At 42.9% G+C, this 27,507-nt stretch overlaps 1 protein-coding gene across 1 annotated transcript in view; it reads right to left on the bottom strand.

Moving 5' to 3' along the window:
- SLC17A6 (solute carrier family 17 member 6) overlaps positions 1 to 19,858 on the bottom strand; it is a 45,230-nt gene extending 25,372 nt beyond the window's left edge. The window contains exons 1-3 of the mRNA XM_080983346.1: positions 18,783 to 19,858; positions 15,008 to 15,260; positions 12,970 to 13,088 (exon numbers count right to left, since the gene is read on the bottom strand). Of these exons, the coding sequence (XP_080839472.1) occupies positions 12,970 to 13,088; positions 15,008 to 15,260; positions 18,783 to 18,868 (458 nt within the window). The 5' untranslated portion in view covers positions 18,869 to 19,858. The remainder of the gene's footprint in view (positions 1 to 12,969; positions 13,089 to 15,007; positions 15,261 to 18,782) is intronic.
- Positions 19,859 to 27,507: the final 7,649 nt, after the last annotated feature.

The following is a 27,507-nucleotide window of genomic DNA, read 5'->3' as shown; positions in this document are numbered from 1 at the left end:
AGTGGAAAGCAAGGAAGAACCAGGCTTCAAGCAAAGATTCCAAACAACAGAGAAAGAAGCTGAAGTCAGTTTAGTGGACTTCACTATAAAAGAATCTGTTAACTACTACACTAGAATTACAAAAGCAAGCTGCACCTAGTATGTGGACTAGTTTAAAACACAATGAGACATTACAGAAATCGTTTGGTTAACAACAAGTATATATTGTATTATTATGGACGCTGATATTTTAATAATCTGGCTCTTTGTATTTAAACTTTATCCCACCTTTTTTCAAAGGAGCAAAGGTGGCATAGCATTGCTCCTCAACGCATGTTATTCTCACAACCATTCTTTAAAGGAGGTTTATGGTGGTATCGATAGTGATTGGCCAACGTCACTCAGTGATTTTCATGACAGCAAAGACTAACATGGACTTGATTCTCCTCAGTTCTGTTCTACCATTTTAACTACCATACCAGTATGTTTGCTGATATTTCTATGTTTTTTTAATTTGAATGTAATGCATTTTTAATTTGTGTGTGTGTGTGCAACCTCTGTGCCACACTCATGCTGCCTCTGAGGTTCTCAAAGCAGATTTCCAGAAGCACAGTGGGAGGGGGCACAGAAAAAAGGTAACCCATCTGCTTTCAGCCAATGGGAGAATCCCCTGAGTGGCATTCCACCAGAATGTACGCCACAGTTTGAATATACATGGTTCTTTTTGTGTGCCTTGGAATACAACAAATCAGCACTGTAAGAATCAAAAGAACGATGCTCAAGATAGTAACAGCAGAAGCATAATAGTAACAGTTCAACGACGCATACTTTTTATTATTCCATGGTGGTGAAGCATTCTTGTCTTCCAATTACACACATGTGACTATTCTATTTTAACTGGGAGTCAAGTTTTAATAGGACTCATTATCATCTGCTAGACGGGAAAAATAAATTAAATTCCCTTGAATTCTGCTGTCACAAATCTAAGCTCAAGGAGAATAGCTCAAGGGCACTTGTTTACTGTGTGACCATGATCACTCTGAATTACAGAATTTCACTTCCTACAGACAATCTGGTTAATCTGTTTGTGTTTTATCTCCAGACAACCACTTTGCTTAATGCAGTTGCTTTGTCAGACACCTTGCAGTAAATAATCCAGCAAAACTAGATAGCATGAAGATTTGTTTATGGCCCACTACAATCTGTGAAATCAAACAAGAGGGTCCTGTGAATAATGCTACCTGAGCCTCAAGTTTGAACATCTAAGACACACTGATACATATGATCATCATTTATGGAATTTTATTTTCCTGGAGATTAACCAGAGAACTATTCTTCTGGACACGTTTCAGAACCAGTGCAAGCTCTTCCTGTTTGAGATTAAGTGGGTGTAGGGATATTTAAATGTGCATTATTTTTCTTTTGGCTGTTTCAATACACAGAGTACACAGTTTCATGTTATCACACTCTAGAAAAAGCAGTAATCTATCTTGCGGACTTTGACGGCAGCCCAGTGTGTGTGTGTGTTATGGACAGGGATTTATTTTTTTTATTTTTTGTCAATCTACTTGTGTTTCCCCAGTGAGAGAAAAAGAGGCAGAACACGTATTATGTTTTCCAAGAAGATGTGGGACCACATCCATCCAGTGCTAAACCAGCTGCACTGGCTCCCAGTGGAGTACAGGTCAAGTTTAAGGTGCTGGTTCTACCCTTTAAAGCCCTCTAAAACCTGGGACCCCGGGAACCTACAGGACAGCCTCTCCTGGTATACCCCATGACTGGTGGAATGCTCTCCCCCAAGAGACCAGGGCCTGTGGGACTTGACATCTTTCCTCAGAGCCTGCAAGATGGAGCTGTTCCGCCAGGCCTTTGGTCGGGGCCCAGTCTGACCCCCCTCCTCTTACAAGACCCTGCGTATAAGTGGCCTCTCTAACTCTTCTCACCGGCTCATACAAATAGCTGAGCTTGGTGAGTACTTAAGGTTCCCAACCCCTATAGTTATAATTTGTGGGTAGCCATCTGATCTTATTTTGGTTTTAATCTGATTTTAAGATGTATTTCAGTCAATTGCTGAACTTTATGTTTTAATGTATTATATATTTTGATGTTAGCCACCCTGAGCCCGGCTCTGGCTGGGGAGGGCAGGATATAAATTATTATTATTATTATTATTATTATTATTATTATTATTATTATTGCTTCATCATGGTAAGTGGTTGCCTTTTGCTGCCATTTACCAAGATGAATTGGGGCCATCACATTGTGTGTTCTGGTATTCTCCACCATGACCACTGGGAACATAGAGAAGAAGCTGGAGAGTCCCAGTATGATGGCTCCAATTCACTTGATGAATAGTACATCCAACTGTTATTGTATTAATGACATCAGTCTCCATGAAAAGGTGGTTATTTTTAGTCTGCTTCTTCTTATGTATACATCACCCAGTTGATTCAACGTGCCCTTCCTTTATGTGCACATCTAAATCCTCATGTGCACATTTTCCAGTTGCATCACTGCTTTTAAACCTTAAAATGTCAAGTTATGGCTATCAGAGTCAGAGACAATAATAGACCCAGAATAAGGCGAAGTTCCTATTACAATAACTATGGAGTTTCTGTGGGCTAAAATCAGCATGAGAAATGAATATGGCTTTCCTGAGCCTTATATGATGAACTTACATATTTTTCAATACATCTGTCCCACCACCAGCTAATTATTTCCTCTGTGAGTACGCTGATGATGTTGATATAAATCTAAAGTTACTAGGACCAAACACCAGCTATAATAGCAAGAACATACGGACAGCCTCAGCAAGACTGAAAAAGAATTTTGGATAAGAAATATGAAGACACAACTGTTCTGTTCCTGTCTGGTACAATGGCTGTGTGGGACAACTCATGCAATCAGAATTAATTCTTACAAGCAGTGAATGATTAATTTCTTTTTTAAAAAAAATACTGCAAGCACCCCATTGTTTAAATAATTCATACATTTAGCAAAAAAAAAACCTAATAAACCAATATGACGATTTGAAATATCACATCATCAAACAAGCCCATTACAATTATATTTCTCAGATAAATTATTAACTCTGTGATGATGTGAAATGACATCTTTTGGGCTTTCAAAGGAATGTAAGTTCACATCAGCTAGCTCAATTAAGACTCCAAAATGAAGATCAAATGGAGTGCTGGAACTGTACTGTAGAAGGTCACCTGCTCACACAAGAGATCATGCTAATGCACAGCCTTCTTAGACACTGGCCACTTTAAGAGGAGCAACTATAATAGTGACATTCAAGAATGCTCCTTAAAAGCAAATGAGATGCTTCAATTGCCATTAGCTGCCTTTAAAGAAAATGTATAATTTGACTGAGTAATTGCAGATATGTGATACTAATGAACCTACATGTGAATGTTCCTACCAGTTATTTGTGGTAATCTGATGAAGATGGTCTGAATAAAACTCAGACCTAAGATGGTAGATTCACTTTGGTCCTTCAGAAATAATGGATGCTATCTGTGGTTGGCCGGGGGGGGGGGAGGCGGTATGATGTCATTCCAGAAACCCCAAGTAGTCTTGTTTGTTTGTTTGTTTGTTTGTTTGTTTGTTTGTAAATCTCAGAAATGAATATATGGATAACAGTTGTTCTGAAGGGTCAAAAGCATATTTTTGTTTTTAGATTATTCACAATGTGCATGTCACTCTACAGGTACCATTTAAATTAGGCATGTCCTCTGATATGAGAAGGGGTGCCTCTCTTAAACTGGTACCAGCTGGGCTCCCCCCCCCCTTTGCATATTTGTATTTTTAAAATAATTCTTTTTTTATAAAAAAAACCTCCTGTCTAATTCAGAGCATGCTGTTAATAGATCAAAATGTTTTGATTAGTCATTCTGATGATCTACTTAAAGTTACCATACCAATATTTTTATTATAAAATACTGGTCCCTATCCAAAGAAATTAAAGGGTGGCAGAAGACTACAAGATCATTAGTCTGCTCAAGCTCATTACATACAGTACTAGGTGTAGCGGGTAGAACATCATGTCTCTAGAGTCTAAAGAAGGGGCAGACTAGTCTAATACACAGATGAAGTGCTGAATTTAGATTTGGACTGTCAGAATTGGTTCAAATGCCCCAAACTCTCTGGATGAGCTCTTTGGTAAATCATTGCCTCGGCATCATGGTGTTGTGGGGAAAGGGTGAGATTCAAGTGTAGTGAAAGAAGGAAAAGTAGGTCTTGGTATGTTGCCTTTTTCTGGGCTAGATCAGTTAATGGCCCTGAACTCTTGTTCATATGAGTTATGCTGGCAAATCTGTTACAGTAGTAAATAATTGCCCATAAAAGCTATAGAAAAGCCCTACGCAACGGATTTCTTAATATTTAATCAATGGAAAGTTGATCCCAGGCTTCTAAATTTTCATTGAGAATTTCCCTGAAAGGAAAGGAGTGACTGTGCTAAATTAAACCCTCATGACTCCACAGCGGACACCTTTTTGTTCCTATTCTCTGCCCTTAGAGCATTCATGGTGATGTCATAATTATGTTCCTCCAATGGCAGATCTCTATGCACCTCATGAGAGAAGAGATGCCTCTGGAATGAATAGACAAATGAAACCCTGTTCCATTTTTAGATGCTACACAGGGAGATGTTGTTTTGTTCAAGCCGAGTGCTGTGCAAACGTCTTATCTTCCACACCTGATCATCTATTTCTTGTGTTTAGGGAATTTGCTGAACTGTCTTGTGGTCAAAAAATGGAATAAAAATTTTAAGATAAGTAAATACATTTAGTACCAGTCAGCACTATGCAGATTTTTTTTATTTCCAAGGAATAAGATACATTGGCTTTAACAGCCTATGCTTCCAAACACAGTATTTAGGATGAGAATGTTACATCTTTCATATTGTACTTGGAAATATACTATGTGAAAACCAATGGGTCTTATTGCCATTAAAAGTGTTTAAGGTTGGGAATCACTGGGTGCAAGGTAAAGTATTGTATGAAAGTTGAATTCCATTTGTACTGGAAGTATTAGGGACATTTTGTGTCTTCAGCAACTCAAACATTCTACAATCTCATACTCTAGTCTGGAACACATATAGTTAGAAGTAGTGGAACAGAATAGTAATATAGTGGAACAGAAACTTACTTCTTGAAAGTTAAGGAACTTATTCCCAGGTAAAATGTTTGATTCATTACAGAATTGCAAGTGCATTGTAACTAATCCAGAATTCTAACCAGATTTGGAAATTCTGCCAATTAATAACCTGCTATGGATTTTTATTGTTTATTTCATATTCATATTCTGTTCATATTATGTTGTGGGTTCTATCTAGGTTCATAGGATTCTCAGCTCCTAGAAATTTCTCCAAAGGCTTCAATATATACATCATGGCAGCACGACTGCTCATAGCAAAAAAACTGGAAAGAATTTGATAATCTACAACAGGCATAGGCAAACTCCGGCCCTCCAGATGTTTGGGACTACAATTCCCATTATCCCTGACCACTGGTCCTGTTAGCTAGGGATGATGAGAATTGTAGTCCCAAGCATCTGGAGGGCCAGAGTTTGCCTATGCCTGATCTACATATCACACAATAGAAACAGGAAGAATGGACAATCGCTTTATCTGAGAAACTAAGAGAGTGTGTGCCCTGAATGATGCAACTGATACAGGCAATTTTACTGAAATATGACATCCATTTATAAAGTATTCACATGAACACGCTGATGACTGGCACTCACCAGTCATACAGATCTATGGGAAATTTTTAGTGTACTAGTCTTCTGATCTGGGGGAGGGGGAAAACCAATTGTTTTGATAATGATATGCTTATACTTATATCCTGTTTCATGAAAATTAAAAAAAATAAAAATATGAAATGGCAGTGACAAATATGCCCTGGAGGAGGGGCATTCCTGAGTCAGAGTGCTATGACAAAAATAAAAGCATGTACATCATGCATTAGCAGCTTCCTGCACTCCAGTGTTTGAGCACATTTTTTGTATACCTGGCATATCAAGGTACAGCTGAGGAGTTCACTGTCTGAAACCCTGGAGAGCCACCACTGCTCAAGTTACATGGGCCAGTGGTCTGAATCATTATAAGGCAACATCCTATGTTTCCATGGTAGAGTCATCTGAAGGAGTAAGGTAAAGATCTAACCATAAACTTTAGGCCAAAGCCTGAATAATGTCTCTGAATAGTCTTGTGCATTTTCTGTGCAATTAGAATTATCCTAGGGATGGGAACCACGGTTCTAGTGCAGTTGCAGCCAATGGAAACTTGGAAGCTATTATGTGGTGCCTAGAAACTAGCTCCGGAAGGCCCACCACTGGGGAAACCTTTCAGAAGCCGGTTAGCTCTTCCACAACCTGTTCAACAGATAATCTAGTTGAGACTAGACAGAAAATCTACTGAAATGTGTGCCCTGAATTTGGATAGACAAACCATTTCCATAGAACTTCCATAGTCCATTCTCCCATGCAGGTAAGACATCCAAAACTTATGACACCATTGTTCTCAAAAGTCACCTACAAATTTTTAGCCACCCACAATATTTCTACAATTTCATAGTTATAGAAATAATAATTACTGTTATAATTCACTGTTGGAGGCAATATGCTTCTGGAAACCAGTTGCTGGGAACTGCAGAAGAGAAGCACACTGTTGCACTCAGGTGCTACTTGTGGGCTTCCCATAGGCATCTGGGTGGCCACTATCAGAACAGGATGGTGGACTAGATGGGCCCAGGGGCGTCTTACCCATAGAGGCTAGTGGTGCGGGGTGCCGGGGCACCAAGTTCTGGAGGGCCCCAGCGAAGAGGCGGAGGCTGGACGTGGTGCCTCCCAGCATCAGCTCGCTGCCCTTGCCCGCCTCCGCCATGCCGTGCTGAAGCAGCACCGCGCCCGGAGCCTTTGTCTGCCGTGGCCACCATGGCACGAAGCGGCCAGCTGATCCGGGAGGCGCTGTGTCCAGCCTCTGCCTCTTCCCCACCAGAGGAACCACCCTCCAGCCCCTGCCCACCTCCTCCAGCCCCACCGGCAGCGCCATCCTCCCTAAAAAACTCTGGGGAACTGGGGGGGCACCAGAGGGAGCTTTGCACCACGGCGCTGGATATGCTTAAGACGGCCCTGGATGGGCCTTGGTCTGATCCAGCAAGGGTCTTCTTATACTCTGATGTTTCTGCATGCCAATCTTCTCTCTCTCTCTTTTCAGTCAAATAGGTGCATGCACGTGAAAATGGAGTCTGCTGATGCATGACATTTATATAAAAATAAAGGTCATTGTCATCAATCGGGACAGCTCTGAGCAATTTTTTAAAAATTAAAACACCACTATGTTGTCAACATTTGAAAGGATGAAGTGTATTTATTAAAGTATGTATTATTATTATCTTTAGTCATTTTAGTTCCGTCATGATAAAAAGATCTGCTGCACAAGACACATCCATGTATTTGAGTATGATTTAATTTTCCTTGCTAGAGCTGATTCGTAAGAGTACTTTTAGTACTGTGCGGTGTGCATGACAACAGCTTGTTAATGGTGTCATTGATTTAAATCGGTGTAATTGATTTTATTAATTAATCTCAGATTAATGTTTGGGTTTTTAATCAGGTTTTAATTAGAGCTGTCCCTCGCAATAAAGTGTTCATCCTTTGCAATGGGAGGGCGGAGGGGGGCAATTTATTTGTATTTCTAGCTTTTTTATTTATAGAGTTTTTCAGTTTTGATCATGGATTTCAGATTGTTTGTTTTCAGTGGGTTTTTCCTTCAAACTGACCCTGTTAGAGTCTTCTGAAACCCTGAAAGCATCACCTGTATTCTATACCTACCATTTTAATCAGTTCATTTATTGATTACACTGTTTAAAAAAAAACAACCAAGAAAGTTAATCACCTTAGAAATCCCTGAATGACGAATTGACTGTTTGACGGTTCTGCTGATGTGAGTTAACTGGATCTGAGAAAACACTGGATTAAAATATTGCACTCTTTACAAACGTTCCCCGTGTAGTATAACTTGTGAAGGGATCGCGCCCTGCTCCTAATTAACAGCCCGACACCATTCATTCACTCTCCGTTCATTGCACGTCTTGAAACTAGGCATAAGGGGTGAAGCGGGGTGCACGCAACTGTAATGGATTTGGCTGGACAGAAAATACAAAGTCAATGGTGGGGGGGAGGACGGCACCAGGGAAGACTGGCGACGTCGTCGGCTCCTTTAAAGGCTCGGCTAATAAGATAAAAGCGCAATCGTTATTTCCTCTTTAACTCGAGACTAAATGGACTTGGTAAGAAGAGCTCTCTGATGGGCACCTGAATGTGTGTTAACTGGGGCTTTCATTCCCCCTTTGTATTAGGAAAATGCATGGCATTATACGAAAATGGCTACAATTACGGTTTAGTAAATAATCCCCGATTGCTGATGCGGAGACCAGTGAGCCTGGAGCTTCCTGGCCAGAAACAAATAGCCACATATCCTCCGCAGTCTGAAATCATGCCGCCCTCTCTCTGTCTCCCCAAAGAGACCGTCTGCCTGTCTCGCTCCTCTCGCCCAGCGGAAACCCCTTGTAATGCGATGGAGCCATTCTACAGTATTGCATGAGGAGCGCGCAGACCAGTCGGGAAAGCGCAGCCCTGCCTCCTCATTCTTCCAAGTTTCCAGATTAACCCATAATCATGGGCGTAGCGGGGGGGGGGGGGGGGAGGAGGGCAATAGGTCAAGTAAAACAATAGAAATACTTAACTGACTGACCAATCAATGCCGTTCTGTCCCCCCTAACCAAAGTCCTGCTCCTCCTAGCAAAAATCCTGGCTATGCCCATGCCCAAAATGCTCACCGTAAAAACAACTCAGTGCCATTTTCTGCCGCAAAGGTAGCTAACGCGATGCCCTCCCGTGCAGCTCTCTCATCCCTGATCATTGGTTGTGATAGCGGCGCTGATAAATGGTTGTAGGTCAAAGATTCACAACCGCACCATATTGACGGCCTTTGCAATATTGCTGGCTTTGGACAGATACCCCGAGATAACATAGGTACCATCTCGCAGCGAAGATTGTGGGTGCCCGCAACAAAGGGCTTCAACTTTGCCCATTGACTTTGAGGGGCTCCAGCCCCCACAAATAGCACCCACAGACCCCTGGAGATGGCTCCAGTGCGAGATGACACTTATTCCAGTAATGTGGAACACAATCGCCCCAGTCCTTTTCCCCAGCTCCATCCAAGTGAATGGAGAAGCAATCCTCCTATGGAGGAGATAACCATTCATTCCTATGGAAGAAATGGCCATGCACTGGTATGGGGGAACTATCCGTTTATTCATATGGAGGAACCATCCATTCATTCGTATGGATGAAATGTCCACTCACTCGTATTGTCTCAACTGTGGATTGTGGTTAGTGGTGGAACACGCAATGACTTCCCCAATATGGGCGGAGCCCGGCTGGTAAGGTCCTTAGGAGACACTAGCCCAGCTGCTCCAAAGCAGGATGTCCCAGTCGCCACGCCACCCATATTTGCCTATAGAAGAAAAATTCATTGTTATAAAGCCAAATCCAGGCCTGGATAGTGTTCTCGAAGCTACCAGCATGAGTTTGACCAAACTGCGGGAGGCAGTGGAAGACAGGAGTGCCTGGCGTGCTCTGGTCCATGGGGTCACGAAGAGTCGGACACAACTAAACGACTAAACAACAACAAGGAAACCTCGGGCCCTCCGCCCAGAAGAGTCAGATGAAAGTACTGTAAATAAAAACTCCCAGCTTCCGTATGTATGTATGTATGTATGTATGCATGCATTACAAGGCTCCCTCCCCGCGCCCCGAAATACAACTGGACTTTTTATCCAAAACGGTTGATAGAATGCCAATTACATGGATTTAGAACCTAGCAGGTGATCTGATTTCAATGCGCCTTTTAAGCATACAGGTTTGATTTATAATATCGGCCACGGTCGGTTCTATGGAGAATTGCCCTTGTTTTGGCATCTAAACCTACAGTACACTCTCACAGATTGACTGTCATGAGTCGCCATTTCCTCGGTTTCCATCTTGTCGCTGTCTTCCTTTACGCATTCCGAATTAGTTACGTGCCATTCCTCTCCCTCCACATCTACCAGTTCGCACAACTATAATCGCAAAACTATAAATTCGGAGAGAATTAGGGCTAAAGAAGAACACGCACGACTTCGTGGAGGCTGAAGTAGCAATCCAGGAGCTGGTTAGAGGGGATGTTGATTAGGTCTTATTGCTGTCTTTCCAAACCTGTATATGCCTGTTAATCTGAATTGGGAGTCCTATGCACGTCTACTCAGAAGAAAGGTCCACCGAGTACAACGGGGCTTACTTCCAGGTAAGTGGGTATAGGAGTCCAGCCTTAAATCAGCGCTGATTCTAGATCAGGTGGTGCTCTCCCATCCGACGTAAAATTCAGTTTAATAGAGTCGCATTGAGGATGTTCAGGGAAAGCAAGCTTTCTTACAGGACTTTTCCCTGCGTCCGATTCCACCCCCACCCGCTTTCCCTTTGGAAATTCAATCTACAGCTAGGCTACCCCGTTTCACATTTGTGCAGATGAAGACCCGGAGTAGTTTGAAGCGCTCCAATGGGGGTTGGTAGCAGTGGCGATTAAATCCCTGATTCCTTTTTTACTCAAGCCAAACAACTGATGGAAATCTTGCCCAGGGCAAGAAATGACGATCGGCTTGACATCCGCCTCCCACCCCAGAGAGCTAGGCAAGTGAGATGCGCGCGCGTGTGTGAATACAGTTACTTTGATTCATGACTGCGGACTAGGAGAGGGAGGGGTTTTGTAATAGCACAAACATTCCCCATTCAGAGCTGCAAGCGCAGGATCGGAGCAGGCGGCGTGGGTGGAAAGGCGATCGATTCGGGGGGTGATCAGCACGTCTGCATTGGCTGATGGATTGGTCTAAAGGGCCTCTACGCGCGGAGACTTTGTTCTTTGGAACATCCAGTCCCTGCCCGGGGCCGCCTGCTTCCGGGTTGGAGAGCACGCGGCGCTAGGACCCCCCTTGCTCCTACCAGAGAGGATGGCTCTGAATGCCTCCTGCGCCCGGGAATCCTCCGAGGATCTAATTAACAGGTAGAATCGCCCCCCCCCCCGGGTGCCTGAAACCTCCTTGGCAGGCGCCATAGAAACGGAGCCTTAAGACCCCGCGCCATCTGCACTTCCCTTTCATTGTGCAAAGCTCTCTTGGAAAGCACTTTCCTCTCCTGCTTCGTGCAGCGGGCGCCTCATTCAGCTCCCCTTCGGCTGCCCATTAATAAGGACCCCCACCTTTCATCTGAGAGATACGCAGAGTCTTTTTGTTTAAATAAATAAATAAATAAGGGGAATAATTAATAATAACGCACTCGACTCCCCATCGACGGCTTCCCAAAAAGCTCTGCGGGTTATATATAACCTGAGCGAAACAAATGGACTTGTCTCTACTTGAAGCAGACGGTATGAACAGAGAGCCCAGCCAGACCGCATGAAATAGTTCCGAACCGTCGAACAAGCAAGCGAACGAGTATACTGCGTTTCAGTGATGTGCAAAAAACAACAACCAAAAACAACAACAGGGCTTTCATATATGAATAATATATTAATGCCTGAATAATAATATCTGGAAACAACGCCAGGAACAATACATATCATAAAGTGTAACATTAAAACCAATAATAACAATGTAAAAACAGGAGATTCGTGTTTTGCCAACACGAACCCGTGGGTTTCGGTCCGACGAAAATGTGTACAATTATTAATCTGCTAACTGAATAGTAAGTACTAGTAGCAGAGTATGATTATTATAATCAATAATCAATTTAGTTAAGCTGAAGCATTTGACTGAAAGTCAATGTTGTGCTTTTTATTACTTCAGCTATCAAAATACTTCGTTTCAACTGGGCTTGGAAGGGAGCATGGACTCTCCGCCCCCCTTTTTGGTTGTCATTGTTATGAGCAGCTTTGGGCGCTGTATGTTGAAACTGAAAGATGCGACATGAACCGAAATGATCGATAATAAACGATGACCGTTTTAAGATTAATCTCAGATTTCGGGTTAAAATGGCAGTGATTTCAGCTAGAACTGAGTCACACACCCAGCAAAACAGCGTTTAGGCATGGCCAAACTTGCCCCTCCAGATGTTTTGGTACTACAATTCCCATCATCCCTGACCACTGGTCCTGTTAGCTAGGGATGATGGGAGTTGTAGTCCCAAAACATCTGGAAGGCCAAGTTTAGCCATGCCTGCCATAGACCCTTCTTTGGTAGCAAGTCTCATGGGATTTAGTTGCACAGAACCGGTGGTGGGTTTTATTCCGGACTGAACTGAAATGTATTCATTTGGAAACTTGCGGCAAAAGATCAGAAATCCTTGGTAGGGAGAGCGAGAGACTCTGCCAGGGATGGTGTGTCCGGTAGTGCCCTCAAAGCAGGACTTTGGAGCAGAAATGCCAGAAGCTACACAGAATCCCATCTAAAGATGGGCTGGAGGAGAGGCGTAAAAGCAGAGTCCTGACTGTATGTACCACTGGAGGTGCCCTGTCTTGTCTCCTAAGCGCGAGAGAATTCCCTTCTGTTCAGTTCGTCTAACACAAAAACAGTCTGTCGCTCCACCAACAAAGATTGGCTGCAAAGCCAAACTATTCTGGCCTCTGAGTCTGCGCCCACGTACTGGCGGATGGGGAGCACCACTCCGCACTGCGCTGCTACGCTTTGCACCATAGCGGAGTGGGGGTTGAGCTCCGCAGTGTGGCTCATCGAGGTTTCCCCCAGACAGGAGGCTGTTTCTTTCCAACAGCCCATGCAGGAAAAGAAGCAGCCCTGAGCCAACAACAGGTCTCCGCGGCTCTCTGCCTCTTCCCTTGTCAGCAGAAACACCAACCATAGAATAACCCAACACCATGCGGAGCAGACATCTCGCTCTTTGTTTACTTACTTCGCACGTGGAGGAGGGGAGAGATCGGGTTGTCATTACCTGTTAGCTGCCAGCCTGGATGAAATATATCCCCCGGGGATCTGCGTGATTATATAGCCCCAGAAAAAAGAACCGTGGATCATGCCAACCGTCTCCGGATCCCAGTTAAACTTCGCTTTCTTCCGAAAGCGACCAAGCCAAGGAAAGGAAAGACAGAGGGAAGAAAAGAAGATGCGTTGTAAGCAGTCATTTAGAAAGGACAGGTCGGTGCTAAGCCAAGGTCCACGGAGGGTACCTGCAGCTGTCAGCCACACAATATGAATGTGGTTTCCCTTGACGCTGCTAAATTCAACAATTAGCCCAAACAAACACATTGGGGTTATTAAAGGATGGGGATTGCTAACGTCTCTGTAGCCTATATATTCTTAATTGCTGTTCATTATTAATTATTATTAGTATTTATATTATTGTGCTAGGAGGATACTGTACTCTGCGACTTTATGATTCCAGGTTAGCATATTGGGGAGTAGAGGGGGTCGACTATATTTGAAAAGGGTCACAGGTGGATTAATGAATCTCCTGGGCGATCGCCAGGTTCAAATCAAACATAATGTTCAAAAGCTTCCGAACACAACAGTGTTTGAAACGGATCCGTCCAGCAATTTATTTCATTGTATAAATAAGATACCTTTGCCACTTGGTTACTTTGTGTTATCTGTTTTCCCCCCTGGGAGAAATGGTTGGGGACGGGGGTGGGGCGTTATTTTGTGAACCATTTCACGTTCTCGATTACTATGTGGTGATTTGTTTGTTTTTCTATTGGACACAAACACCTTGCTATTTTTCTCACCAAAGAAAACGATTATTAAGGAGAAAATCTTGTTGAAGCGACGTACATTTATCCGCCTATAAACGAAGCTTCACCTTCCCTCCGAATTAGGGGTTTGATACAGATTTGCTTCGCTTTCTTCATATTCTTAATAAAGATTCCCTCCCTCGCTTTTTAAAAACTAAGACGGACCTGATTTGACAATCGCGATGTAAAAAACGATTGATGGACCGTCATCTCCCTAATTCCGAAGTTTCCAGAGAGCCAGGGGGGAAACAAACCTCTTTCGTCCTTTTTGGCCGCTTGGTGTAATCATCATTATTTATTAGGCATATAAGTATGTTTAAGGGTCTAAAATAGCAGTTGTCCAGAGGGGCCACCTCTGCCCTGTTCCCTATCGATTTTGGCAAGTGCGGAGCGCAGACGCTGCCATGTAACGGCTGAAGTCTGATCTTGGGACCACCTCTGGATTTGAACTGAAGAAGCGAAAGCAGGAAGCGGAGCATCATGATCCCACCCGGGGTGGGGTGCGGGCTCCTGGACTCTTTTCGCCCCCATTCGCAGCTGAATAATTTAGGATTTTCAATCGATTGCGGTTGCGGTCCTCCTGGCCACACCTAATTGGAAGTAAGTTCAATTGAACTCAATGGGACCTGCTTCCAGGTGTGCCTTGGGCTGCGAGTTCCTTGCAGCTGGTCGTCGTCTAAAATATAATTGTGTGTAAGAAAGTGGGGGAGCTACATTTTTTATTTATGGGTGGGGTACCCTAGGTTCAAAGCCCCACTCAGCCAGAAAGCTCATGGGATGATCTCGGGCCAGCTACGTTCTTTCTCGACCTCACAGGGTTGTGAATATAAAATGCTTGGGGAGCGAACCATGTAAGCCGTTCCGAGCTCCATGGAAAGAAAGCAGTAGGAAAAGCCAACAGGTGCACCAAATTCTCATACCAACGACAACAAAACTGAGTCTGGTTTTAAACGAGGGAAGAAAAAAGAAACAGGAAATGATGCGGGTGAATGAATTGGAACGAGAGAAAGAGGAGGAAAAAATGGATCAAAACCAAATTAATGGATTCATCTCTCCTTGTAATCATTTTTTCAGTTCTGCTTAAAGAACTTTTCCCTAAACATTGAAGTCAGACGATGACATACAGGCCACCTCTCTTAGAGTCTAGCCCATGTTCTTAAAATGGACGCCTGAAGGGCGTTTGGGAGTCGTGATGGTGCAGGTGGAAGAGGAGAACTGTCTCAACGTCTCTCTCTCTCTCACCTCTTTGATGACTTTCCCTCCTCGGTGTATAGTGCTGTTATTGACCATGTCCACGATGGCTACTCCCAGGTTACAGCGGATCCCAAAAGAGATGCAGAAGCCCAGTCCGCTCATGATGGCGATGATGTATCTCCGCGGGAGCCCGAAGCAGGTGCAGTCGCACAGGGGCGCCTTCTTCTCGGGCTGCTCCAAGGGTTTCCCATCTTCCGTCAGCTCGATGGTGTCGCCGGTCTTCTGCTTCTTCTCGAGGACTCTGCCCAAACCAAAGAGGACATGATCTCAGTCAAGGGACTCCAAGCCCCTGGCCTCATTTATCTTCGGGATTTTATTTTTGCCCGGGGTGGGTGGCAGAGGTTAAAGCAAGGGCAGGTAGATTCAGGGCTTAATCTGAACCAGGAGTGTGCCTTAAAAATCAATTTAGCGGGTGCTAAACCTCGCTGGGGATGTGTAGAAACATAGTGTACTGCTTTCCACTCAGCCAGATCCTTGGTCCGCCTAGTTCTACCCTGACGGAGAGTGACCTTCCAGCGCTTCAGGCCCAAGAATGAACCAGGGGCCCTTCTGTTGCAGATGAGATCTGCCCTACATTAAAGTTTGGAAAGGGCAAGCGGGCTTCGGCACACGTTTATTTCCCTCACCACTGACAAATATCCCGCCACAACACCCGAGAGGTTGGCAGGCGTGATTCAGGAAACGTTTCCATCTCCTGCGTGGGTTTCACAAAGCAATTCAATGAGGCGCCCCTGCCAGGCTTCTTGATTCCTTCCCCCTCCCCTCCATTCCTTATGTATCTCCTGAAGTATGGGAGGCGTTCGACTGCGGAGACGCCATGTTGGGCTACTTTGCAACCAGAAACATATCCTGGAAAAGGGGGCCGAAACCCACGTCTGCTTGCCTTTTAGAGAGAGGGCTTTAACTCTCTTATAAAGCAGGGGTTGGGGGTTGGAGTGTGCAAGCCCATGAGGCCTGGTGAGGCCTATTGAGAAGGGAAAGGGCGCCTTTTTTCTTTTTCTTTTTTACAGAGGCGACGGCCAGTTGTCTGGTTTTTCTGCCAGCACTCAAAATGGCCGCCTGGCGCTTTTTGAGTCAGCCGGGCCTGCACTCCAGCTACATCCCAAGGCGGCCGCGAATGAAGGCCTTCCTTGTCGGGCAGCCCGCGCTTGGAGGCTTAAAAGACACCGAGGAACGTGTAATGGGCGCACGGCTCCCTCGGTGTGGAAAACTGAGCGCTCCCAAGCAAGGCTTCCCTCCTTTCGAGGACCTCAGAGGGTCGGTGGGTGGGAATAAGCAGGCAGTGCATTGGCGAGGCGAGCGCCCTTTCTCTCACTGCTGTTATGGCAAATGGGGAGGGATCTGAATGGCCACCCCAACGTTCCTTAGCAATATTGAATTCCCATTGATTCCAGGCACGCTGCTGTTTCTCGCCCTTCCGGTTGCGCGCCTGCCTTAATTTCCCTTAGTTTTTCCATGGGAGGAAAAACGTTTTCCTTTCACAAAAGGAAGGCTTGGAAATGGGATCGAAATGTTATTCCGTTTGTCTTTCGGTTTGCAAATCCGATCTTCCATTGCAGGGATTTCCACCCCCCACCACCACTTTTAGTAATTTCGGACAGGAGTGCAGCGGTGACCTTCACTCCTTCGAGATCTAGGTCAGTAAAGACAGATTAGCTAAGATCTAGGAACAGGACCGGCTGATTTTAGGATCAAAAGTGTTTTTCTCTACATCACGGGGATCCGAGCTGGATCCTGTGCCAGTTGAGCGAATTAACAGCGCAGTCCTATACCCAGAAGTAAATCTTTTTGAGTTCAATGGGGATTACTCAGAAGTACGTGGGTATGGGGTTTAATTTTATTCACATATTACTTTACTGGCTAGTTTGGAGAGAGGGATGCAAGTTGTTTTCCCCGTTAGAATCAACGATTGTGTATTATCTATTATTTTGCCTGGATGAGGGGAGATTGGGATTGGGTTTTGGATGGTATGATATGGTGTATTTTACTATGCGCTCTCTCTCTCTCTCTCTCTCTCTCTCTCTGTGTGTGTGTGTGTGTGTGTGTACACATACTATGCATATATCGAGTTTCAAGGAATTCAGTCCTTGACCTTAATTGCATAACACAATATAACATAACATAGCATAACATCAAATAATCTATCCTAATCTCATCCAGGCAATATCAGAAATAACACATAATAGCTGATGTTTACATTGCCTCCTCATACAAATATTCCTTCCCAACACTTATTATTGTATGCCTAGAAAAGAAAGAAAAAGAAAAAAAAAGACTTGTAGAAACAGAACGGTAAAGAGACAATTCTAAGATCAAGAGGAGAAAACTAGATCCTGTTTTTCCCGCGAAGCTTAATGCGAAATTAAACATTCCTAGAGTTAATTCGACATTTTAATACAGTATTTGTTTTTTAAAACCCATGAAAAAATGCACAGTTTGTATATCTCTTTATTCTCGAAGACAGCTTTGTAAAATTATTTAAGACTATAGCGGCAATATTAGATTGTCATACGAATCAACATTTTGCTTTTATTATATTTCGTTGCTGTCCTTTTCCTCTCTAGTAAAAATAAGGCGATATTTACGTGGCTGGGCATGACAGCAAATACGTGGGATGGTGTGTGTGTGTGTGTGTGTGTGTGTGTGTGTTTGTGTGTGTGTGTTTGTTTGGGGTTGTACAGCCAGCTCTTACAATAAAATTACTGCATACCTTTTGGCTTAAAAATTAGTACAGCCCTCGTTTTCTAGATGTTACCCTAAAGTAGCCTAATATTCTCCAATAAAACAATGCTTCGATTGCCGCAATGGTGGCTTTGCTCAACCAAAGGTGACCTTCCTATTCAGGTATTAACCTGCCACTCTGAATAAGGGGAATAAGGGGAAATAGTAATTATTATTTTTTAAGATTAATAAATTAATCAATTTGGCATTATCTTTTCATTCTCAAATGCTATTATTTTACCTACCATTTAGTTTCGTTTTGGTTTTGGCTTAATTAAGGGGGAGGATGCAGTATTTTCACGAACCATTGATATCGAATTCAGATGTATTTTTGTAACTAAGGTTTGCTGCGGTACTTTTTCAAACAGTTTCTTTTCTAGTACATTTCTGTGTAAGGATAAAGGGGTGGTTCGGTAGGAGGACACACGTTTCCCTAAGTGTCTCTTTCCTATGGTCTACCTTTTATGTGTGTTCCAGAAAGAAGACATTAGATTATCAATTATTTATGCATCTCCATGTTTTTCTTCGTCTGAAGGGAGAATACACTGGGGAATGGGGAATCCAAATCGAAAACCGTGCTAATTCTTCCTTGGGGGGAGGGGGAAAACTTTCTTATAAATAAATTGTAAACTAAAACCCAAATACAGTGCAAAGGGGTTCCCCCCATAAAAGAAAGCATTTTCTACACTGCTCATTGTGAGGTTCTAAATACACAGAACAAAATGAATAAATTACCCAACACTGGTATGATTTTTCTGACTGTGTTTCTAAGATAATGTCTGGAAACAAATATATTGAATCCACTGGTGCCTGCTTCCCCATAGAAGGGTGTTAAATGCTTAAATATCAAAACCATTTGGATACCATTTTGTTGAAGTTAAAGCCCGAGCTAGCAAAACCCAAAGAGCACAAATAATACCCACGTTTGGTCACAGCTGTATGTGAAATTATCCTCGTATCAGAAGTGAAGTCAGGAGCCACAGTTTAAGAAGCTCCACAATGGTAAATATGTTTACCCACCAAAGACAATCCCGTCCCTTACCTGTAGAGTTGACCCAGCGATTTCCCAGCTAAATTTTTCAGCCCCTCCTTGCCAGGGGTCAGGATCCTTTGTTTTACGGACTCCATTCCTGCAAAGGTTTTAACTGGCGTTCACTTGGTTGGCTAGGGCACCCTTATAAACAGTGATGATGGCTCATATTGGTTCCATGTCTAACTTTTCTCCATAAAATGGCTATTGGTGTGCATCCAGATAAAGAGGTGTGTGTGTGTGTGTGTGTGTGTGAGAGAGAGAGAGAGAGAGAGAGAGAGAGAGAGATTCTCTGTATGCGTGTATGTGTGTAACTGTGGGCGAGGAGGAAAGGAGGAGAGCCAGCGCCAGAAAGAGGAGACGACTGAGTGTCTACATACAGCCCACAGATTTCTGAATAGAACCGAAGTTGTGAGACACAACTAGAAGGTCTTCCTGGAGGTGAAGGATCCACTAGCAAAAGGTGCAGGAGGAGCCATGGCGAGTTTGAAAAAAGAGAACAGCCTGGATTCAAAGTCCAATTTGTAAGTAAAATCCTGGATTTGTGCTGATTAGTTTACTGCATTTGGGATAGGTAGAGGTAGTGAGTCGTCAGACGATGTTGACTTCAAAAGAGGATGAATACAAACCTTCCCAGTGCCTACTTCATGCCAATTTGGGTGAATCCCTGATGATTGTGTTACAAACTCTGGCACTGGTGTGCAACACATCAACCAGTTGCTCCAGTGCTGGAAAGAGTGGTCTAAAGCAGAGTTGCAGGGGTCACACCTTCAGACGTAGTTGGCAATTTTTCGCCACCTTCCTTCACTGCCGCGCCTCCCAGAGAGATTTCAGCACCATGGATAGCGCACAAGGAACAGAGCGTGCTCCGAAATGTTTTCAGCACCACGGAGAGAGCAATCGGAAGCTTTCCTCCACCATCAATGTTCCAGGGGAATTGGGCGGGCTCATTACAATGAAGTCAATGAAGAGCGGATGCCATGGAAACCAAAGAGGAGCCGAGTCAAGGTCTCTCCGTCTCCAGGTTTTCCAGAGAGCAGTGTACTTCTCAAAGAAAACGGGGGTTTACGAGACGCTGACAATTAACTTTCGGATTCCCATGTTTGACTCCCTTTCCTGACGCATTGACTGACCCAGTTGCGCAGTACAAGCACTAGAGCACATTTCAGCAGCTTTTGCTGCAGTATAGCAAAATAAACTGAACACTTCCTCCCTAAAAAGACACCATTTTAAGCAGTGATCTGCAAACAAAGCAGCAAATCACCTGTGATTTAGTGAAAGCTATAATAAATAGACGAATAAGGCCACCTCTCAGATTGTATAATTAGGAAACCATTGAATCTTTATTTTATGGGCATAATATTTTATGACATTTCTTTACTGTGGACTGGTTGTCCATAGTATCTATCTTTGATGTGTGTGTGTGTTTCCTTAATATGTATAGATAGTTCATTTTAATATTTTATCTATTCTTACGAAACAATAGGCCCAAACTGCCATGCTCAGCTTTGGCGTCTCCTGATCAAAATATAGTCCAATAATTTATATTATGGTAGAAATCTCTTATCCTGGTGAGATGTCAGGAATGTGAAAGGGACAGAATATCTGACTGTGCAGGGGCTTCTCATACTCCAGTAGTGACTCTGACAAGTTTCATATTATTGAAAAACACTATTCATTTCTTACTTATTTTGATGGCAATAGTATCATTTTATGAAAGGCAAAACATCTACCTATAAATGTGCACATTTTGAATTTGGACCTAGATCACTTGATTCATAAAAAATATATGGTACCAACACACTTAATTACTTGATAAAAATGTGCCCCTGTTGCTGTGCTCTAAATACACTGATGTTGCTGTGATTAAAATGTTTTTACTAAGGATGCCCTCTGGTGGAAGGACAATGGTGTTCGACAAGACTTCCATTAATTACTCCTGTGGTGTTCAGCTTCACTGACCATTCATAATCAGTTCCTCCTGCTTTGTAAAATGCTGCATTAATATGTGAGCAGAAAATATGCCTAATAAAATTATGATATTTTACATATTACAATTTCTAAGTAAAAGGTTTTGTTTGTCTTTATTTTTTTCCAGACTTGTGTATGTTACCTTGATTCATGTCACTTCAGAGTTTATTTTAGGAAAATAAATTTATCGGTGCTGAAAGGGAAAGTGCACAATTTTGTAGCTTTTATTTAAATTCTAATGCTATCACCAGATTAAATAAATCTGTATTTTTAATTGGATGATTATTACTTTTCTAATCTGCATGCATGTGTGCATTAATAGAACAACTGTTCTAAATAAAAATACATGAACACATCACAATTGCCAAAGTTATAGAAGATACATTCTCCTTTGAGTGACAGAGAGGTGAAAATGCCTCTTCTAAGTAGCCTTTGTCATCTGCAGTTTTTTGGATCACACAGTCATATGGCCAGAAAGCCTCTGGCCTTCAATAATCTAAAGCAGTTGTTCACAATTAGCTAATTACTGAGGACCTCATATTTTTCAAAAGCCAAGCCACAGACCCCCTACGTTTGAACATTTTGATAAATCAGAATTTACCCATGCAAAGCATTTGGGGGGGGGAATGTGTGGTGGTCCCTAATAAGCAAAGGATTATAGGTATACTAAAAAACATACCATAAAATTTGTGATATTACCACAAATTGCCTATCCCCAGACATTACGAAAAGGTTGTCTCCATTGATCCACTACAACTGAATAATAAAAAATCCACAACTGTATCTCTAACCTGCAAGTATTCTATATGAAGAAGGCTATTTATCCAAGGCTATTTATTTAAACATGCTATTCCTTACTTGTAATCTAAGACAAAGGTAAAGGGACCCCTGACCATTAGGTCCAGTTGCGAATGACTCATCTCACCTTATTGGCCAAGGGAGCTGGCGTACAACTTCTGGGTCATGTGGCCTGCATGACTAAGCCACTTCTGACGAACCAGAGCAGCACACAGAAACGCTGTTTACCTTCCTGCCGGAGTGGTACCTATTTATCTACTTGCACTTTGATGTGCTTTCGAACTGCTAGGTTGGCAGGAGCAGGGATCAAGCAACGGGAGCTCACCCCGATGCAGGGATTCGAACTGCTGACCTTCTGATCGGCAAGCCCTAGGCTCAGTGGTTTAGACCACAGCGCTACCCGCATCCCTAATCTAAGATGGTACATTTTAGCAAAACTTTGCAGCATATGGTTCTGCTAACTGAGGGATCGTGCACCTTCAAAGGCATAGGTGAAGGCTTAGTCAGGGCTTGCTAAAGTATTGGCAAAGACTGAGTAGAAAGCAGGTGGAATTTTCTAATGTTAGTAATAGTAGTAGTAGTAGTAGCAGTAGTAGTAATTTATTATCCTGTGCCCAAGTTTTATTGCTGGCTTGAATACAGTACTTATTTGGACTGAGGTTTCTATTCTTGCTGGTTACCCAATAGGAACAACCAACTTTTGTATTTATTAGGATTCTGCTGTACATCTGTTTCCTCCAACCCCAAAATGTAGCTAAATAGCTTCTCACAGAAAAGAAGAAAAGAAAATCCACACAGACTGCCTTTTGCACTAAATAAGCCTGTGTGATGTATTGATACTTTGCCCAGGACAAGTATGAGGGGCAGACTGCGATGGCAGCCTCACTCTGCAGTATATTGCACTTGACCGCTTCTGGCTGGCGTTGGTAGCAGAGAGACTCAGGAGCGGTGGTTTCACCAGTGATATACTGCAGAGTGAAGTCACCATCCCACTCTGCCTTCTTACTGGTGCAGAGGGAGAAACAAGTTGCATTGGTGAGGCCCTGATACAGCTTGTTCCTTCCTCTGCTTCATTAAACTGCTCCACTGAGGAGCACACAGCTGTCTGTGATCGGGTTGGGGCTCCGTTAAAGTGCTCCCGCACCCCCTCTCAGCTATAGGGAGCCCTGATGCTTCTCCTGCTCAAGGGGGGTGGCGGCGGGACACACAGAAGTAACCCTCCATTTTGCCTTTCTGGGATTTACTCCCAGCAGGTTCTGTCCTCCTGCCACTGTGGGTGTGCAATGGACTAAGGAATTGGTGTAGGGATACACCTCCCCTGTGGCATGTCCAACATACAACCCATTCTTGGCTGCTTCAGTGCCAGGATTTGGTCAGTGAATCCTTCCAGCTGGCAGAGCCTTCCACAAGCATCCCAAGATCTCATTCTTCCATCGAAGCTCACTGTCCACTGGCAAAGCAACAATAGCACCACTTTCAATGATGGCTCAGCTGGAGGATTTCAGGGATAGGAATGCATGCTAATAGTTTTATCAAAAAATATTTAATTTTTAAAAATTTGCTGCTCAAAAGGTATTCATTTGAGTGATTAAAAAGATTCTTAATGCATTAATCTAACTGGTTGATTGACTAAACGTTATAGTTCCAACACAGGGGTAGCCAACCTGGTGCCCTCCATATATTGTTGGGCTCCAGCTCCCATCACTCCTGACCATTGGCCATGCTGGCCAAGGATGATGGGAGCTGGAGTTCAACACCATGTACCTAACAAATACAATATCTTGCATGCATTATTATTTTATTTCTGTGCAGTACACCATCAGTGTGCATGCTGCTTTACAGAGTCCAGGTTGCTTACAATCTAACTTTAGATGGGAGGGGAAGAGAAAAGAGTATATTATTTGAATATCTTTCATATTCATTCATAAACAAATAGCACAACCAGAAAACATTTAATTGTCTTTACTAGCCTTGGTTGTGTGATTGTAGCAGCTAGGACAGTCAAATTAAGTAGCTGAATTACTCATTACTTTATCTCCTGTTTCATTGTGGTGTGCCAGGAACAGAAAGAAACAACTTGGCCACCTACTGGCAACATAATTGAAACATCTATGACACTGAATTTGCCCCATTAGGAAAACAGATATGGGTTTTATACGTTGTTACGTTAACAAGAATACCTTCACCCAATTCGGGAAAAGTAGCTGAAGACCAAGTAAAACAGAGTTAATAAAGAAAATGTGGGAACAAAGAGAAATTATTAGAGTTTACAGCACTCACAAGGACTCCACAAAAATATAAAGTAATTCTGAAAAGCTGGAAATCTTTAATGCAATATATAAAAGGGAAATTAGATCATAAATGCTATAAAATAAACAGTTGTAATAGATTTCTTTGGCTGCAGTCTATACCCTGGGATTAAGCTCCCCTGAACTTATGTGACTTAATAGTAGAGATGTATGGGATGTTTGCAGTAGATCAATTAATACTTCAGGTTTTATATTCCATCCCCGTTTTTTGATGCATTAAGATAATGTACAATATTGTAGCTAAACTCTATTGTACATTTTGCATTTTCACGAGAAAAGATATATGATGCTTTCATAAACTGGTTATGTCTTTACATCGTATGGTGCCATTTTCCAGGGATACAGATTTAGCGGAAGGAGAACCTGATTGGTCTCTGCTGCAGCTGCAGCTTTGGATAAGGCCATCGTGCAATAACAAATCGCGATGTTTTCAGGCATTGGCTGGAAGCAGACAAATCTGCCTGAGCAGCAGCCAACAGGACTGCAGTTACCAAGAAAGCCCCCCCCCCCCCGTTACTGCATTCTGATATGACAATGGAGAGCCAAGCATGATGCTGAAAAGCACTGCAGTTTGTCATATGGGTGGCATCACTTTTCAGCTGAATGCTCTGCCTATCCATGATGGATTCTGACTGCAGGATCATTGAGGCAAAATATCCATTCCTAGCAAGAGTGTGGATTTCATGTACTATGAGATGTCTGGGAATGTGTATGCTTACTTCCTTGAAGTCCCACTGCTTTGGGGATTTCTGAATGAGGGCATTTCTATGACTTTAGGAATAAACTCTGGAAGCAATTATTGGTCAGGAAGCAATTTTTGTCTAGGTTAGGATGGTGAATGGCTATGTTTTAGCGTGATCACTGGTTCTGATGGCAGCCCAATATACTGAAATTGATATTCTCTCTCTCTCTCTCTCTCTCTCTCTCTCTCTGTGTGTGTGAGGAAAGTTTCACTTACTCAAATTCTCAATGCTCTTAAAAGAAAAAGAGTGATTAGAAAAAAGAGAAAGGGGGAGGGAGAAGTTGCAATGCTACATAGACATGTCACAGCCTGACAGACAGTGGGACATTTCTGCAGGATAAATGAGCACTACCTTTCCAATGGACTCAGTCACGAATGCTTCTCATCCCCCACCTTGCTGACCTTATGTGGCTGGCTGGGGAAAGGGGTCTTTCATGGATATGATCGCACCTCAGTCATTTCTCAGGCTTTCTCCACTGCCCTATAGAGGTAAATTCAGAACAAGCTGGGGGCTTATGAGGCCTCTTCAGGAGGCCTTTGTAATTAGTTTTATATAGGAGCGGTGTTTATCTTCAGGTTCCCAAGCAGAGCTGCTGTTCACCATCTTGGCCTAATGAGCTTGAGAGTTGTGATCTGAGCTTCGTCCAGAGCTTCGTCCAGTAGGTTGCTACACATAAATTAAGCAGGGGGTGAAGATAACTGATGGGGAACGGTTTTGTTTCTTTGTCCATTTGTATTGTACTTGTACTGCTGGGCAAGCTCCTTTCCTGGCTTAGTTATCTGCCCTTAGTCATGCATTTCAACAGGCTGCTAATACATTGAGCCGGAATGCAGGCTCCTATAACAAACCATTGCCCACCCTTGCTATATGCTACCGGTAATGAGATCCTTATTCTTGAATATCTTCAGATTCCAGGTACATTGTTTAAGCGGGGTGAGTTAGCTTAATCAATATTATATTATAATAGAATGACAACAAATGAATGCTAATTCCTGAACAATAGATAATAAAAAAAAATGGCTTTGCCTGCAAGCTTATGATTTCTGCAAATGAAAACTCTCCATAAATCTAGAATTTCTAATTAAGTACCAGACGGGACACACCACCTCTGCCATGTCAGACACTGCCAAACTTAAAATAGCTCTGGAATTTATATGGGGGAAATAGGTCATAATGAAGTATATGATAATCATTCAGAAAGCATTTTTCTGTTCTGTTCTTTGTCTTTAACCTTAGTATTACATCAAGCAGAAGTATCTTGATTCATCTTCTCCCTAAACAATGAATTCATTTAATCCATCTCTCCCCACCCCTTTTGTGTATTTTTTGTGTGAACCCTTAAATGGGTCAGCACTAGTGCACATTTTTCTCTAGCAAAAGGAATTGATATATTTGAAGGAACAGAAATGATCCAGTGCTATTTTGTCTCCACAAGAGATAAAGTAACAAGAACTAACAATTTTAAAAGGACTGGACAGAGCCTTTGCAAGATAATGGCTATGGCTGCTGCTTTGTAATATAGCTACCTAGAGCATTTCTTTTATCTCCCCAAGGAGAACCTTTGAACAACACATTGTTAAATGTGGGCAGAGGAAAGATTTCACTTTATTTTAGGTCATCACTAATGAGTGTGCCAGTAGCCATGCATTGTACAACAGCACACGAGATCAGGGTGTTCAGTTTTTGCTAGTCCTCAGCTGTGGTACAGCAGATACCTGGTTTTGAAACAGGTTGAAGGCTGACATTTTTCATTGGCATCCTTTAGTTTCTTCTAAAACTATGCTTCTTCTCTGGATTCTTCCAATATCATAGTTCTTCCCACCTTTTCTTTGATCTTAGAAGAAACAAAAGAACCCCAATGAAACCAAACCACGCATCCAAATCTGAGAAGATACTTTATCAGATGCTGTTACACCAAAGTGCAACATAAATCTACTCATTCTATATTTCTTTTTATACCAGTATGCTCTGCTTACGAGATTGGGGGGGGGGGGGATAATATTGTGTCTGCTAGATTCATTTAGATGGCTAGTTCAGAGAGCCACTCCCTTTGTGACCATCTGCGTTATTGTCCAATGGCATTTTAAAGAGGGAACACATGGTGACTAATTCATCTGACTTGTATGTAATGTGGCAAGTATTATCAGGTTTTTGTGATAAAAAGTGGTCACTGGGTATGGAATAAGAGGAGAAAACAGGTGATTTCTTTCTCTGGGTGTGGAACTTCTTCCATATTGAGGTGATGGGAGGAAGGCAATGTATGTTTATGAGAATGTAAGTCCTTGGAGCATTCTCCTGCTTAACAGTTCCACCCATCAGATCCACTTTTTTTGTTCTGCTTCCATACACCGATTTTCACAGCATTGCAGTCTACTTCCTGCTTGTGGAGTATTTATGACAACAATTATTAATAGCCTTCTGCACTTTGCTGGTCACATTGTCAATGCATGTCATAAATCATATGCTCTTACCTTCACATCAGCTGCCAAGCCTTGAGTCCCAGGAGACCAAACACGATTACTCACCTTTTCTTGCCATGCTAACTTTTGCTCAGCTGGTTCTTCCTGTTCCTATAAATCAGCCACTTGTTATCCAAAGATCAACTTCTTCTCCCCCTCCCCCTTTGTTGGTATTTTCCCCCAGCTGATCCTGGCATGACTAAAAGATACCTAGTGGAATTTAACACCCCCTCATTCAGGTTTAAAAGAACTGTACTGCGTGCCCTGACCTCTGCATCTGTAGTGACACATGCAGTCACTATGCATGTCTGCCAACAGATATACATGCTTTCGTTTGGTCTGCAAATGGAGGAAGCATTGCCTTTGTCTAAACTGCTCTGAGAAAATATTGAGAAGCAGGCTTTACCAGCCTTCTCCAACCTGGTGCCCTCCATATGTTTTGGGCTACAACTCCCAT

The sequence above is a fragment of the Podarcis pityusensis genome (genome assembly GCF_964106645.2).
Source record: "Podarcis pityusensis genome assembly, chromosome: 1".
NCBI classification, from domain to species: domain Eukaryota; kingdom Metazoa; phylum Chordata; class Lepidosauria; order Squamata; family Lacertidae; genus Podarcis; species Podarcis pityusensis.
This window is presented reverse-complemented; position numbering and strand designations above follow the sequence as displayed.